General features: G+C 43.8%; 1 protein-coding gene and 1 long non-coding RNA gene across 3 annotated transcripts; both read left to right on the top strand.

Annotated features, from left to right (window-relative positions):
* Nucleotides 1–302: 302 nt before the first annotated feature.
* Nucleotides 303–8,062, top strand: LOC136485691 (putative disease resistance protein RGA3). Of its 2 annotated transcripts, XR_010766520.1 has the most exons (6): nucleotides 303–533; nucleotides 975–2,074; nucleotides 4,149–6,390; nucleotides 6,494–7,626; nucleotides 7,705–7,740; nucleotides 7,846–8,062. XR_010766520.1 is itself a non-coding variant. In XM_066482534.1 (3 exons), the coding sequence occupies exons 2-3, from the start codon at nucleotides 998–1,000 to the stop codon at nucleotides 6,288–6,290; spliced, it is 3,219 nt and encodes a 1,072-aa protein (XP_066338631.1). In that variant the 5' UTR covers nucleotides 303–533; nucleotides 975–997; the 3' UTR covers nucleotides 6,291–6,483. The 2 variants fall into 2 exon arrangements, 1 of the variants encoding a protein (XP_066338631.1); XM_066482534.1 differs by lacking the exons at nucleotides 6,494–7,626; nucleotides 7,705–7,740; nucleotides 7,846–8,062 and having other exon boundaries at nucleotides 4,149–6,483.
* A 1,769-nt stretch (nucleotides 8,063–9,831) lies between these two features.
* LOC136485690 (uncharacterized) lies at nucleotides 9,832–10,864 on the top strand. Its single transcript, XR_010766519.1, has 3 exons — nucleotides 9,832–10,212; nucleotides 10,314–10,460; nucleotides 10,566–10,864. It is a non-coding gene; the product is annotated as an uncharacterized lncRNA (long non-coding RNA).
* Nucleotides 10,865–12,829: the final 1,965 nt, after the last annotated feature.

Raw genomic sequence — 12,829 nt, 5'->3', positions numbered from 1 at the left:
CAGGACCGAGTGATGAAAGAGGAGTAAGTGCCTAATGAACCGACAGTGAAGGAGAGAATGGGAGATTGAATAAAAAAATTCATGCTGCAAGTAAAGTTTATTTTTATTCCATATGCTCACATGCATGCATGTAGCAGCAAATGGAGAGATGCCATGCCACTAAGCGCTGGATGAAGACAAATACAAGCTTGCAGGGTATTGCGGTTCTAGACTGCCAAGCTTTTAGAAAAGAAGATGCTTAATTATTGCTTATATATTATATAATATACTGTACATGACTGACGACTCACGGTCACGGATCGATGATCATCATCACGAGGGAGGTTATTAGCTCTCTCTCTGAGCAGGAGTCGAGCACAAGGGAGCAGCAGCCTTCCTTCTGCCAAGCCTGTCATCTTCTACTCCGTCTCTGAGCCCCTAGTCTCCATCCCACAACCGCCGTCCCTGAACTCAACTCCGTATTCACCGACAAGATCCACTCCAGAAGCTGTTGCACCCGACCTCCCTTCCGTCTTCAACGCCGAGATTTCAAGGTAGCTCCTTTCTGATCTGATTCGTTCTCAGAGACCTAGCAAAACAGACTCGATCTGCAGTCCTTGCTAGCTGCTCTTCTTTTCTTTTTCTTTTTTTGAGAAAACTGGAGGGGCCGAAGCCCTGCTAGCTGCTCTTCTCGATGTAATTAACCACTAAAGGTTTCAGATCATGAACATGAACCCACTCATCAGTATGACATGTTAACTAATCCTTGTTTTGCTTAACGAAGATATCAATCTATAAGGTCATCCTGGCTTTAACAGAGTCCTTACAGTCCAAATTATAGATGACGTACGTTTAAGCTGACGAAGAAATCAATCTACAATAGTGCACCTTGGCACTTAGTTACCTTGACTACTGATTTGTTACAGCTCACTAATAGGGCTGGTAGATATCCCGGATCTATCTAATGGTTCAGGATTTATTGCTTGCTCATGTAGGAACTGTGCTTGAGAGTTGAGACATGGCAGCCGTCATGGATGCCTTGGCACCCTACGTCAAGAAGCTAATAACAGACATGGCACAAGAAGAGGTTTCCATGGTGCTGGGCATCTCCGCCGAGATCACCAAGCTGGAGGACAACATGGAAAGCCTCAAAGCCTTCATGGCAGATGCTGAGAGGAGGCACATCACGGACACGAGCGTGCAAAGATGGTCGACAAAGCTCAACAACGCCATGTATGACGCCACTGACATCCTCGACCTGTGCCAGCTCGAGGCCGACAAGCGCAGGGAGTCCAGAGGTGGCGACGGCGTGGAACAGAAGTTGCCCAGCTGCTTCCAGCCATTGCTCTTCTGCCTGCGGAATCCTGTGTTCGCACACAAGATAGGCAGCCACATCAAGGAGCTCAACCAGAGGCTAGAAAGCATCCACAAGGAGGCAGACAAGTACAAGTTCAATATTGGCCTCGGTTCCAACCCGGAGCCAAGGAAGCTAACTGCTGCTGAGTTATCTAGCTATAGGACAAGTTCACTTGTCGATGAGTCAGCCATAGTTGGAGAACAGATAGAGAGGGATACAAGGGAGCTCATTCAGTTGCTAACCTCAAGTGATGATAATCACAACATCAAAGTAGTGTCTATAATTGGTGTTGGTGGCATGGGAAAGACTACTCTTGCTCAGAAGATCTTCAATGATGCAACCATCCAAGAGCACTTCAAGACGAAGACGATATGGCTAAGCATCACTCAACAGTTTGACGAGGTTGAGCTACTGAGGACAGCAATCAAGCATGCTGGAGGCGACCATGGTGCTGAGAAGGACAAAAACACTCTGACGGAGACCCTATTCCACACCCTGTCTAGTGGAAGGTTTCTGCTAGTGATGGATGACGTGTGGAGCCAGAAAGTGTGGAACGACGTGCTTAGTGTCCCAGTTAGAAATGCTAGCAAGAAACAACCTGGAAGCAGGGTCCTTGTCACCACAAGATCTGCACACCTACCCCAACAGATGCAAGCCCCCCTGCACCAACACCGTGTCATGCCTCTAGAGAATGATGATGCTTGGTCTTTGCTCAAGAAGCAGCTGCAGCCTGATCAGGTTAGTTGTCTATCCATACTTTATACAACTAGGCTATATACTTGATTTTGATAGAAAGCATATGGATCGGAGTTCCACTAAATCTAAGCATTCGTGCTAGGAACACCAGCTTATGAGAGTAGCAAAAGGAGACCAGTAAAACTATGATCTAGAAGAAATAATCAAATGTAACAACAAAACACTAGGATCAAGTTAGCTATTATTCACTCCAATGAAAGATTTAGTGCATGGCTAGCTCCGTATGAAATCTGGCTATTTGAAATTTGATGGTATTTGAAATGTAACATCAATTATAGTGGAAGTTAATAGTGACCAAAATAACCCTGACTATTGTAGCGCAACAATTAATAGTTATCTAAAAAATTCATAACTTTTGCATATGAAGTCGTATGAACATAAACTTTAAATATAATCAAAATTGTAGAGCTCAATAATATATATAGCTTTGTAATTGACAAATTCTTTGTTTCAAACTATTTAGGTTGCCAATACTTCCTTTGAAATTATCAAATTTTGACAAAATCTATAAATATAAATGATCTCAGATCTTGACATGGTATATACAAAATTTGTAGTTATCAGTAGGATCTAAACTTTGTAGATGATAATTTTTATCTGAAGTAATATAGAGTCTCTTCTTAAATTTTGAAATCCAAAATTTAGGAATTTCAAATTACTTCGAACATTGGAACAGACGTTTTAAAAATGTTAAATTTCAAATTTAAAAATATAAAATAATAAAATGAATATTCAGCATTCTAAATGACTTAAGATATTCTAACTTTGAATTTAATATTTGGGAATTTTATTTCATACTATAAATAATTTTCAATCCAAAACTTGTCTACAACAAAATTATAGATCTCACTAAGCACTACAATTTTGATATAAAGTTCGTCTTCATCCAACTTTATATGCAATTATGAATTTTTGGATAACTATTAAAGGTTTGTATTATAATAGTCAGGTGCATTTTGGTCACTTTTAACTTCTCTCACCAAAGTAGTCCTTAGAAATATTATTTTAATAGCTACATTGTCTAAGAACCAATTACCAGCATTGAAAAGTACTTTGTAGCCAAGACAACAGTGAACAGTGTCCCTTAGCAAAGACCACCATTGAAGAGTGCCCTACCGCTAATCTTTACAATATGGCACACATTTAATATGTTGGCCAATCTAAGTGTCCTGGTCATATAGAAGAACCATGGTCAAATTACACTTGAGCGGGCGGAGCCTCCTTGAGCGACGTAGGCTAGACTCCCGAAGTTGAGGACCTGGCCCGGAGCGAAGGTGCTGGCCGTGACGGAGAACTCGTTGGGGAAGCGGACGCCACCATCTGGCGAGCCCCCGAATCCCAAGCAGAGGCGCCGGGCGTGCTCGGGCTCGGCCCAATGCCATATCTCTATGTTTGGATTTCGTCAATCAGTAACCTCTAAATATAACGTTTGTCTAAATTATCCACCTATGCCATTACAAACCATAATGTAAAGTAGTCCAAAATTTACAACTAAATTACTCAGTCTACCATTTCTTATAAACCAAAACGAAGACCCTAAGTTTGCATATAAATGTATTTTAATGCATCAAGTGCGTCCTAGTAGATAATGCCCAGATTTCGACTTTCGACTATCCTAGTCGTCCTATAGCTAATAATAGAAGCCACACAACAAATTTAAAACGCAAAGAGACCATTTAAAGTCCGATTCCTGTAGCCACTACCAATGAGAACCAAACCAAAACTTTTTTTTTTTTTGCAAGGAAAGCCACTACGAAACTTTCTATAGTATAGTCCTGTTTCCCGAAAGAGAACATTTAAAGCCCAATTGCAATGCTCGGATTCCATATATTAGTCTTATGGGATTTTGCGCCCATTCATGCGGATTGCATTTGAAATCGGCCCTTTACAAGCATGGTCTTGTGCTTATTTTCGAATAAAGGACGGTACACTTCCAATACGTTGGCCAACCTACGCTTCATTGTTTTACAGAAGAAGCTTATTTGCTTAGAGAAGTACATAAGCAACCTGATAGTTGTTAGAAATAATTAAGAAGCTTTAAATTAAATGTTGGCAGGTAGATGGAATTGATCAACTGAAAACTATTGGGATGGAAATTCTTGAAAATTGTGATGGCTTACCACTTGCAATTAAAGTGATTGGAGGACTCTTGAGCACAAGATACCCAAGTGAGCATGAGTGGAAAGCTGTTCTGAACATGCCAGCGTGGTCACTGACTGGACTGCCTCTAGAACTAGACAACCGGCTGTACTTGAGCTACGAGGATTTGTCTCCCCAGTTAAAGCAGTGCTTTTTGTACTGCTCACTATTCCCTAAAGGCCAAGAAATTAGACAGATTGTAGTTACTGCAATGTGGATAAGTGAAGGATTTATTAAAACACCAGATGCGAGTAGGACCAGTTCACATGAGTATGGGTTAGAAGACATAGCAACTGAGTATTACCGAGAGTTAATAAAGAGGAATCTTATAGAACCTGTGGAAAGATATTCTCTCACTGGATACAGGTGCACCATGCATGATGTGGTCCGATCCTTTGCTGAATATATGGTAAGAGAAGAATCAGCTGTGATGGTTGGCCAAGAGCAGGCTACTACCAGTGGTGGTGGGATGCTTGTACGTCGCCTATCTATAGGACAAACCGTATCAGTGGTGGAATGGGCTGTTTTGCAAAGGCACGAGTCACTTAGAACATTAATTGTAAACTCTAGGGTAAACTTTCATCCTGGTGATTCGGTGGGTACTTTCTCCGGTCTACGTGTGCTGTGCATACTGTCTGCCGATTTTGATACACTAGTTCCCTCTCTGTCTATGTTGAAGCACTTGAGATACCTTCACTTAGAGGATACTGATATATCTAGGCTCCCAGATGACATCCACAAGATGAAATTCCTACTATACATTTCACTTGGTAACTGTAAGAGGCTATGCTATCTTCCTGGCAGCATCATAAGACTTCTGCATCTAAGATCTCTTAACATCAACGGATCAAATGTTAGTGTGATTCCTAAAGGGTTTGGTGAGTTAACAAATCTGAGGTCACTTTATGGCTTCCCAGTACATGTGGACATGGATGAAAGCAATAGCTGGTGCAGTTTGCAGGAGCTGGAGCCTCTCTCTCAGCTTAGGGATCTTACATTATATGGCCTCCTAGAGAAGGTGCAGGACAGCCGGATGGCTGAAAAGGCCATGATTAGCAGCAAGCGCCACCTTGGGTATCTAGAGTTGAACTATAGTGCAAGTGGACATACTATAGGGATAAGTGGTGCTGAGGCAGAGCAGCAGCAACAACAGAGTGTGACCGAGGAAGTTTTGGAAAAGCTCTGCCCTCCAACCTGCCTAGAGACTCTACGTGTGATAGGAGGATACATTGGTCGCCGGCTACCAGACTGGATGTGTGCTCCAGCATCGGCAGAGTTTAAGAGCATAAGGTATTTGAGGCTAGAGAACCTGCCTTGCTGCACCCAGCTCCCTGATGGTCTGTGCTGCCTCCCAAGTTTGGAATTGCTGACCATCAAAGACGCGCCTGCCATCAAGCGTATTGGCCCCCAATTCCAAGCGTCATCCTCCGTGGCAGCTAGAGGTTCCGATGGTAGTACATCTGCACCATTTCCGAAACTGAGAAGACTGAATATGGCTGGGCTACGTGAGTGGGAAGAGTGGGAATGGAACGACTGTGAGGAGCACAGGGATGTGAAAACTACCATTGCCATGCCTTGTCTGGAGGGACTCACGATCGAAAACTGCAAGCTGAGCTGTCTTCCAGCAGGCCTCACCAGCACCAAGAGGCATACTCTTAGAGAACTATGGCTGTACGAGCTCACCAACCTGACACATGTGGAGAACATCCCTTCAGTTGTGAAACTTGACGTGTTTGACTGCCCTGAGCTGAAGAGGATCAGCGGCCTCTCCAGGTTGCAGAAGATGAGGATCACTTGCTGCCCAAAGCTGGAGGTTCTAGAAAGTGTCCCAGCACTCGACAGCCTTCGACTGGAGGACGCCACCATGGACACGCTTCCGGAATACCTGCGAGCTGTACACCCAAGGTATCTCGAGTTGTATTCCAACACGAAGCTACACGAATCCTCCTCATCTCCAGGTAGCTCTGAATGGAAGAAGATCAGCCATATTGGAAAACGCGACATCAACTGCATCGAAGATTCAGATACAAGTTCGGATGGATATTCAGAGGAAGACTGAGGACAGCACAGCTCCATTGTAAATCGCATTCTTTCACTATGCCGAAAGTTGCTTTCCAGATTATTAATTAGTTGTTGCTTGTACTCCAATTCTGGCATAAGTATGTTTATTATCATCTCTTGTATTTGTAGCTATAATTTTTCTCTCACTTAGTTGTATTTTCAAGTGTCATTATGCAGTGACCGTGTAACTAATGTATGCAGGGATCCAGGATCCTTAGGCATAGCCACATGATGTTAGCTTGCAGTGGCAATTGGGAGTGAGATGTGCTTGGTAGAAGCTCGTCTCCAGCACGCACTCATGCAGTACACATACTCTGTTCACATACAGACTGTCAACATACTGCCAAATCATGGTTACGGATACCGTCTCCTGCACTCTTGTAGTCTTGACCATGTATATTTGTACACTCCATATATAATTTTTGAAGTAATGGACCTATATATATTTGCACAAGTAATGGGCCTGAAGTCGTGGATACATTGGTCGCCGGCTACCAGACTGGATGTGTGCTCCAGCATCGGCAGAGTTTAAGAGCATAAGGTATTTGAGGTTACAGAACCTGCCTTGCTGCACCCAGCTCCCTGATGGTCTGTGCTGCCTCCCAAGTTTAGAATTGCTGATCATCATAGACGCGCCGGCCATCAAGCGTATTGGCCCCCAATTCCAAGCGTCATCCTCCATGGCAGCTAGAGGTTCCACTGCTAGTACATCTATACCGTTTCCTAAACTGAGACATCTGGGTTTGATTGGGCTATGTGAGTGGGAAGAGTGGGAATGGAACGACTGTGAGGAGCATATGGATGTGGAAACTACCATAGCCATGCCTTGTCTTGAGGGACTCCAAATCATGAACTGCAAGCTGAGCTGTCTTCCAGCAGGCCTCGCCAGCACCAAGAGGCATACTCTTAGAGAACTAGGGCTGTACGAGCTCACCAACCTGACACATGTGGAGAACATCCCTTCAGTTGTGGAACTTGACGTGTTTGACTGCCCTGAGCTGAAGAAGATCACAGCACTCGACAGCAGGTTGCAGAAGATTAGGATCGCTCGCTGCCCAAAGCTGGAGGTTCTAGAAGGTGTCCCAGCACCTGACAGCCTTGAACTGGACGGCACCACCATGGACACGCTTCCAGAATACCTGCGAGCTGTAAACCCAAGATATCTCAAGTTGTATTGCAACAAGAAGCTATACGAATCCTCCTCATCTCCAGGTAGCTCCGAATGGGACAAGATCAGCCACATTGGAAGTCACAACTTTGTCTGCCTCGAAGATTGAGACACAGACCAAGACTGGTAACTGCGTGGCTGCATCGAAGATGGCGCGTGTGTTCAGGTAAATTGCATTCTTTCACTAGGCCGGAAGTGAGTTTTCATATTTATTAATTATTGCTTGTACTCTGATTTGTTGCAGGAAAAGCTTTCATTGGACCACACAAGTCTGGCCAAAGTATGTGTATTATCATCTCTTATATTTTTAATTATATTTTTTGTCTCAAATTATTACGTATTTTCAAGTGTCATTATGCACTGACCGTGTAACTAATGTATGCAGGCATCCAGGATCCTTATGGCAGACACATGATGTTAGCTTGCACTGGCAAGTGGGACTGAGATCTGCTTGGTAGAAGCTCGTCTCCAGCACGCAGTACACATACTCTATTCACATGCAGACTGTCGACATACTGCCAAATCATGGTCACGGATACCGTCTCCTGCACTCTTGTAGTCTTGACCATGTATATTTGTACACTCGATATATATTTTTTGAAGTAATGGACCTATATATATTTGCACAAGTCAATGAACCGAATGTGTGGTGAACAAATCTCTTGTGGTACAGTAACAAACAGCAAGCACCAACATGTACTGTACGCTGACCTGATCCACTCAGCCTATTCGTTTGGCTGTGACTTGTCGTAAACGATCGTAAATTTCCAGCCAGAATAGTATTTTTCTCTCACACAAACCAGCCAGCAGTACTTCTTCACGAACGAGCAACCATATGAACCAGCCAACTGAACAGGCTGTTACTCTTTGCTCTGTTCACATGTACTATGTTCGTGCAGAAACCGAGCAGAGCAGCTGCAATATGCTTGGGCTATTTCGTACCATCTGCTTGCCCTTGCTTTGGCCAAATTTCACTTCTAGCGAGACACGGAGGACTCTGTACAACAGATTGCCTTGGGCTGATGGCGCTTGGAGTCATAACATGGTGAAGCAGAGTGCTGGATATAGTCATTTTGTTCAGACTTTGGCACTAGCGTGTTTCATATTTATTCTTGTGTTCGTATATTTGGGGAGATAATTTATTCTGAGCCCAGCAAGCACTGTATGTTAATCCTATGCTTTGTAGCCTGCAGCAATATACATACATACATACATACATACACATCCTCTGCTTTGAGAGGAAGGAAATCGTAACAGAAACAACAGCTCAATGGAATCAAATCCTCTTGTGTGCGCAGTACGGCTTACTATGAGTTCTGATGTAACGAACTTTATTTATGCAGAGGGATGGGATCATCTCTAGCAGGACTTCTGATGTAACGAACTTTGTCAAATCCTATTCCTTTCTGCTGTGGGAGCGGGGGCTCATCCATCATCTCTAGCAGGCAGATTTCAGTGTTCGACACATGCAAATATATATTATTTGTAGACCGCATATATATATTATTGTTTCTTGTTTTGAAGTCAATGAACCGAATGTGTGGTGAAGAAATCTTTTGTGGTACAGTAACAAACAGCAAGCACCAAGATGTACTGTACGCTGACCTGATCCACTTACTCTTTGCTCTGTTCACATGTACTGTCTTCGTGCAGAAACCGAGCAGAGCAGCTGCAATATGTTTGGGCTATTTCGTACCATCTGCTTGCCCTTGCTTTGGCCAAATTTCACTTCTAGCGAGACACGGAGGACTCTGTACAACAGATTGCCTTGGGCTGATGGCGCTTGGAGTCATAACATGGTGAAGCAGAGTGCTGGATATAGTCATTTTGTTCAGACTCTGGCACTAGCGTGTTTCATATTTATTCTTGTGTTCGTATATTTGGGGAGATAATTTATTCTGAGCCCAGGAAGCACTGTATGTTAATCCTATGCTTTGTAGCCTGCACCAATATACATACATACATACATACACATCCTCTGCTTTGAGAGGAAGGAAATCGTAACAGAAACAACAGCTCAATGGAATCAAATCCTCTTGCGTGCGCAGTACGGCTTACTATGAGCTCTGATGTAACCAACTTTATTTATGCAGAGGGATGGGATCCTATTCCTTTCTGCTGTGGGAGCGGGGGCTCATCCATCATCTCTAGCAGGCAGATTTCAGTTTTGGACACATGCAAAGACATGATCGACCAGCTACCGCCAAATCATGAGAAGCCAAGAAGCCGGAGCTCCCTGATGGTCTGTGCTGCCTCCCAAGTTTGGAATTGCTGATCATCATAGACGCGCCAGCCATCAATCGTATTGGCCCCCAATTCCAAGCGTCATCCTCCGTGGCCTCGCCAGCACCAAGATGCATACTCTTAGAGGACTATAGCTGTACAAGCTCACCAACCTGACACATGTGGAGAACATCCCTTCAGTTGTGGAACTTGACGTGTTTGACTGCCCTGAGCTGAAGAAGATCACAGCACTCGACAGCAGGTTGCAGAAGATTAGGATCATTCGCTGCACAAAGCTGGAGGTTCTAGAAGGTGTACCAGCACTCGACAGCCTCGTACTGGAGGACTCCACCATGGACACGCTTCCAGAATACCTGCAAGCTGTAAACCCAAGGTATCTCAAGTTGGATTGCAACAAGAAGCTATACGAATCCTCCTCATCTCCATGTAGCTCCGAATGGGACAAGATCAGCCACATTGGAAAGCACAAGATTGTCTGCCTCGAAGATTGAGACACAGACGAAGACTGGTAACTGCATAGCTGCATCATATTAGTAATTGCATTAATTCACTAGGCCGGAAGTGGGTTTTCATATTAGTAATTATTGCTTATACTCTGATTCATTGCAGGAAAAGCTTTCATTGGACCAAAATATATGGTGATTAGACAAAGTGTGGCTACAGCCTGCCCATCCGAAGAAAAACAATCAATTGTCTTGGAACAAAAGAAAAACACAGTGCTTGTGTTCACCTTTTCCCTGTTCAAGTCTGGCCAAAGTATGTGTATTATCATCTCTTATATTTGTAATTATATTTTTTCTCTCAAATTATTACGTATTTTCAAGTGTCATTATGCACTGATCGTGTAACTAATGTATGCAGGCATCCAGGATCCTTATGGCAGACACATGATGTTAGCTTGCACTGGCAAGTGGGACTGAGATCTGCTTGGTAGAAGCTCGTCTCCAGCACGCAGTACACATACTCTGTTCACATGCAGACTGTCGACATACTGCCAAATCATGGTTACGGATACCGTCTCCTGCACTCTTGTAGTCTTGACCATGTATCTTTGTACACTCCATATATATTTTTTGAAGTAATGGACCTATATATATTTGCACAAGTAATGGGCCTGAAGTCGTGGATCTTGTAATGGGACCGAATGTATGGTGATGAAAGCAGACATGCAGTAAGAACATTGTATTCTGACCTGATTGATGATAATGAAATCAGGCATCCCAATCATTATTGTTGGTCGATCTTACTCAGCCTCCTCAATGTAATGGCGATTATGGAGTTTTCCTCTCCTCTAATGTCGTGGCAACACCATATGTGTCCTCTGCTTCTGTCGCCTGCACTGCACCAATATATGAAGGCCCTTGCTTTGTGCGGGAGACAGACGAGCCTTCACTTTGTCTGCAAAGCTGTGACTGTGGAATATAATGGTTCACTCATACTTCTTTGGAAGCACGGGACAGAGGTTCATCGTATGTATACATATACCATATGTCTGTGAAGAGAGGAAGGACGAAGTATAACAGAGCAGAGACAAAGCAGAGCAGAGCAGAGCAGAGCACAGCCACCCTGTCGTCGCTTGGTTTATGGGCCTTGCACCAGAACACCTCTGTCGCTTGGGCTATAGGTTACAGAAAATCAGGTTCCTATACATTCCTTTCTGCCATTGGAGCGCGCGGGGGCAGGGATCATCATCTCATCTCTTGCTGGCAGATTTAATTTCAGTTTTCTACACTGTCACATAGAGGACAGTTGCAAAGATACGATCGACCACCTACTGCCAAATCATGAGAAGCCAAGAAGCCGGCGTGGCCGGGGTGTGTGCTGGAAAGGAAAGGAAAGGGTGCCGGCCTCGACAGATGTCAGCTGGCCTCAACAGATGTACGCCAAACTTTCGTGGGGAGATGAGGAGGGAGCAAAACTTTTTATTTTTCCCGGCCACACAGGGACACAGCGGCGTGTCAGATAATATTAATATTATATGGTGAATTAGCAGAGTGTTGATATAACGAGCTGGAGAGGTGAGACTGCAGCACTAGTTGTATCCTTGCTTGCGCACGTGTGTGTATTTCTATATGCGTTGTACAACTAACGGAGATGTGAGGACTTGCGCGCGTACAGTACGTACTAGTGTTGTGTGCATGATTTCAACCTATTGACAGGTTTTACTATAGAACATGTATGTTCCCATCCCTCCCTTTTAATTAATGTAGTCTATTGATTGGGAACAAGTATATTATACGCATCCATATGGCAAAAATCTATGCACCCACAAGGCAAGCACTCTCCGCCTTAAATTTGTTCCAGCTCCGCCCGTACATCCGCGGTCGTGAAAATCCTCAACAGCAAGGTGAGTGTCTCCAGCTGTGGCCTAGACCTCAAAGGTACACTCCTCGATGGGAACAAAAAAAAATTGGGTGGGGACGGTCCCCATGAAGCAACCTTGGGCACCCGTTTTGTGGCACGCGTCCATGTACATGCATCCAATGTATAAGAGAGATGTAGTTTTTTTTCTCATTATTCCTCCTAAATTTAAGCAATAGTTTCATTTGTTAGATGGACACGTGTACCAAACTCATCGCGGGTGCCCACAGTTACTCCATTTTTTCCGGCGAAGATAGATATCAAAAGTTCTGCCTCTAATGCAAAAGGTCAAATATAAAAACGTTCTTGTCAAGGCCATAAGCAACAGCAGCAGCCGTCGGCTCACAGATGATGGATCCGCATAACATTTGGACCAGCGATTACCCCAGCACACTTGGTGGCCTGTGAGTCATTGAATTAGGCCAGGCGGGAACAGCGACAACAGCGTTCTTGAATGAAGGTGTGTTGAAGAACGAAACGTTGGCCTCGTTCGCTTTGCAAAAAAAGTGAACTCGATAAATAGTACCACTTTCGTCTTATTTGACAAATATTGTCCAATCATGGACCAACTAGGCTCAAAAGATTCATCTCGTGATTTTCAACTAAACTGTGTAATTAGTTATTTTTTTACCTACATTTAATACTCCATACAAGCAGCTAAAAATTGATATGATAGAGAGAGAGTGAAAAAACTTTGGAATTTGGATGGCATCTAAACAAGGCCGTTGTGTAACAAACCCCACGCCGCAAGCAAACAGACATGC

This window comes from Miscanthus floridulus, chromosome 10, assembly GCF_019320115.1.
Source record: "Miscanthus floridulus cultivar M001 chromosome 10, ASM1932011v1, whole genome shotgun sequence".
Taxonomy (NCBI): domain Eukaryota; kingdom Viridiplantae; phylum Streptophyta; class Magnoliopsida; order Poales; family Poaceae; genus Miscanthus; species Miscanthus floridulus.
Note: the sequence above shows the minus strand (reverse complement) of the source record. Positions and strands in the feature narration are given on the sequence as shown.

What these genes read in the sequence shown, in the direction of transcription:
- LOC136485691 (XM_066482534.1), top strand. Translation starts at nt 998, where the DNA reads ATGGCAGCCGTCATGGATGCCTTGGCACCCTACGTCAAGAAGCTAATA. An exon ending in AGCAGCTGCAGCCTGATCAG is followed by an intron (nt 2,075 to 4,148) that starts GTTAGTTGTCTA and finishes AAATGTTGGCAG; the next exon opens with GTAGATGGAATTGATCAACT.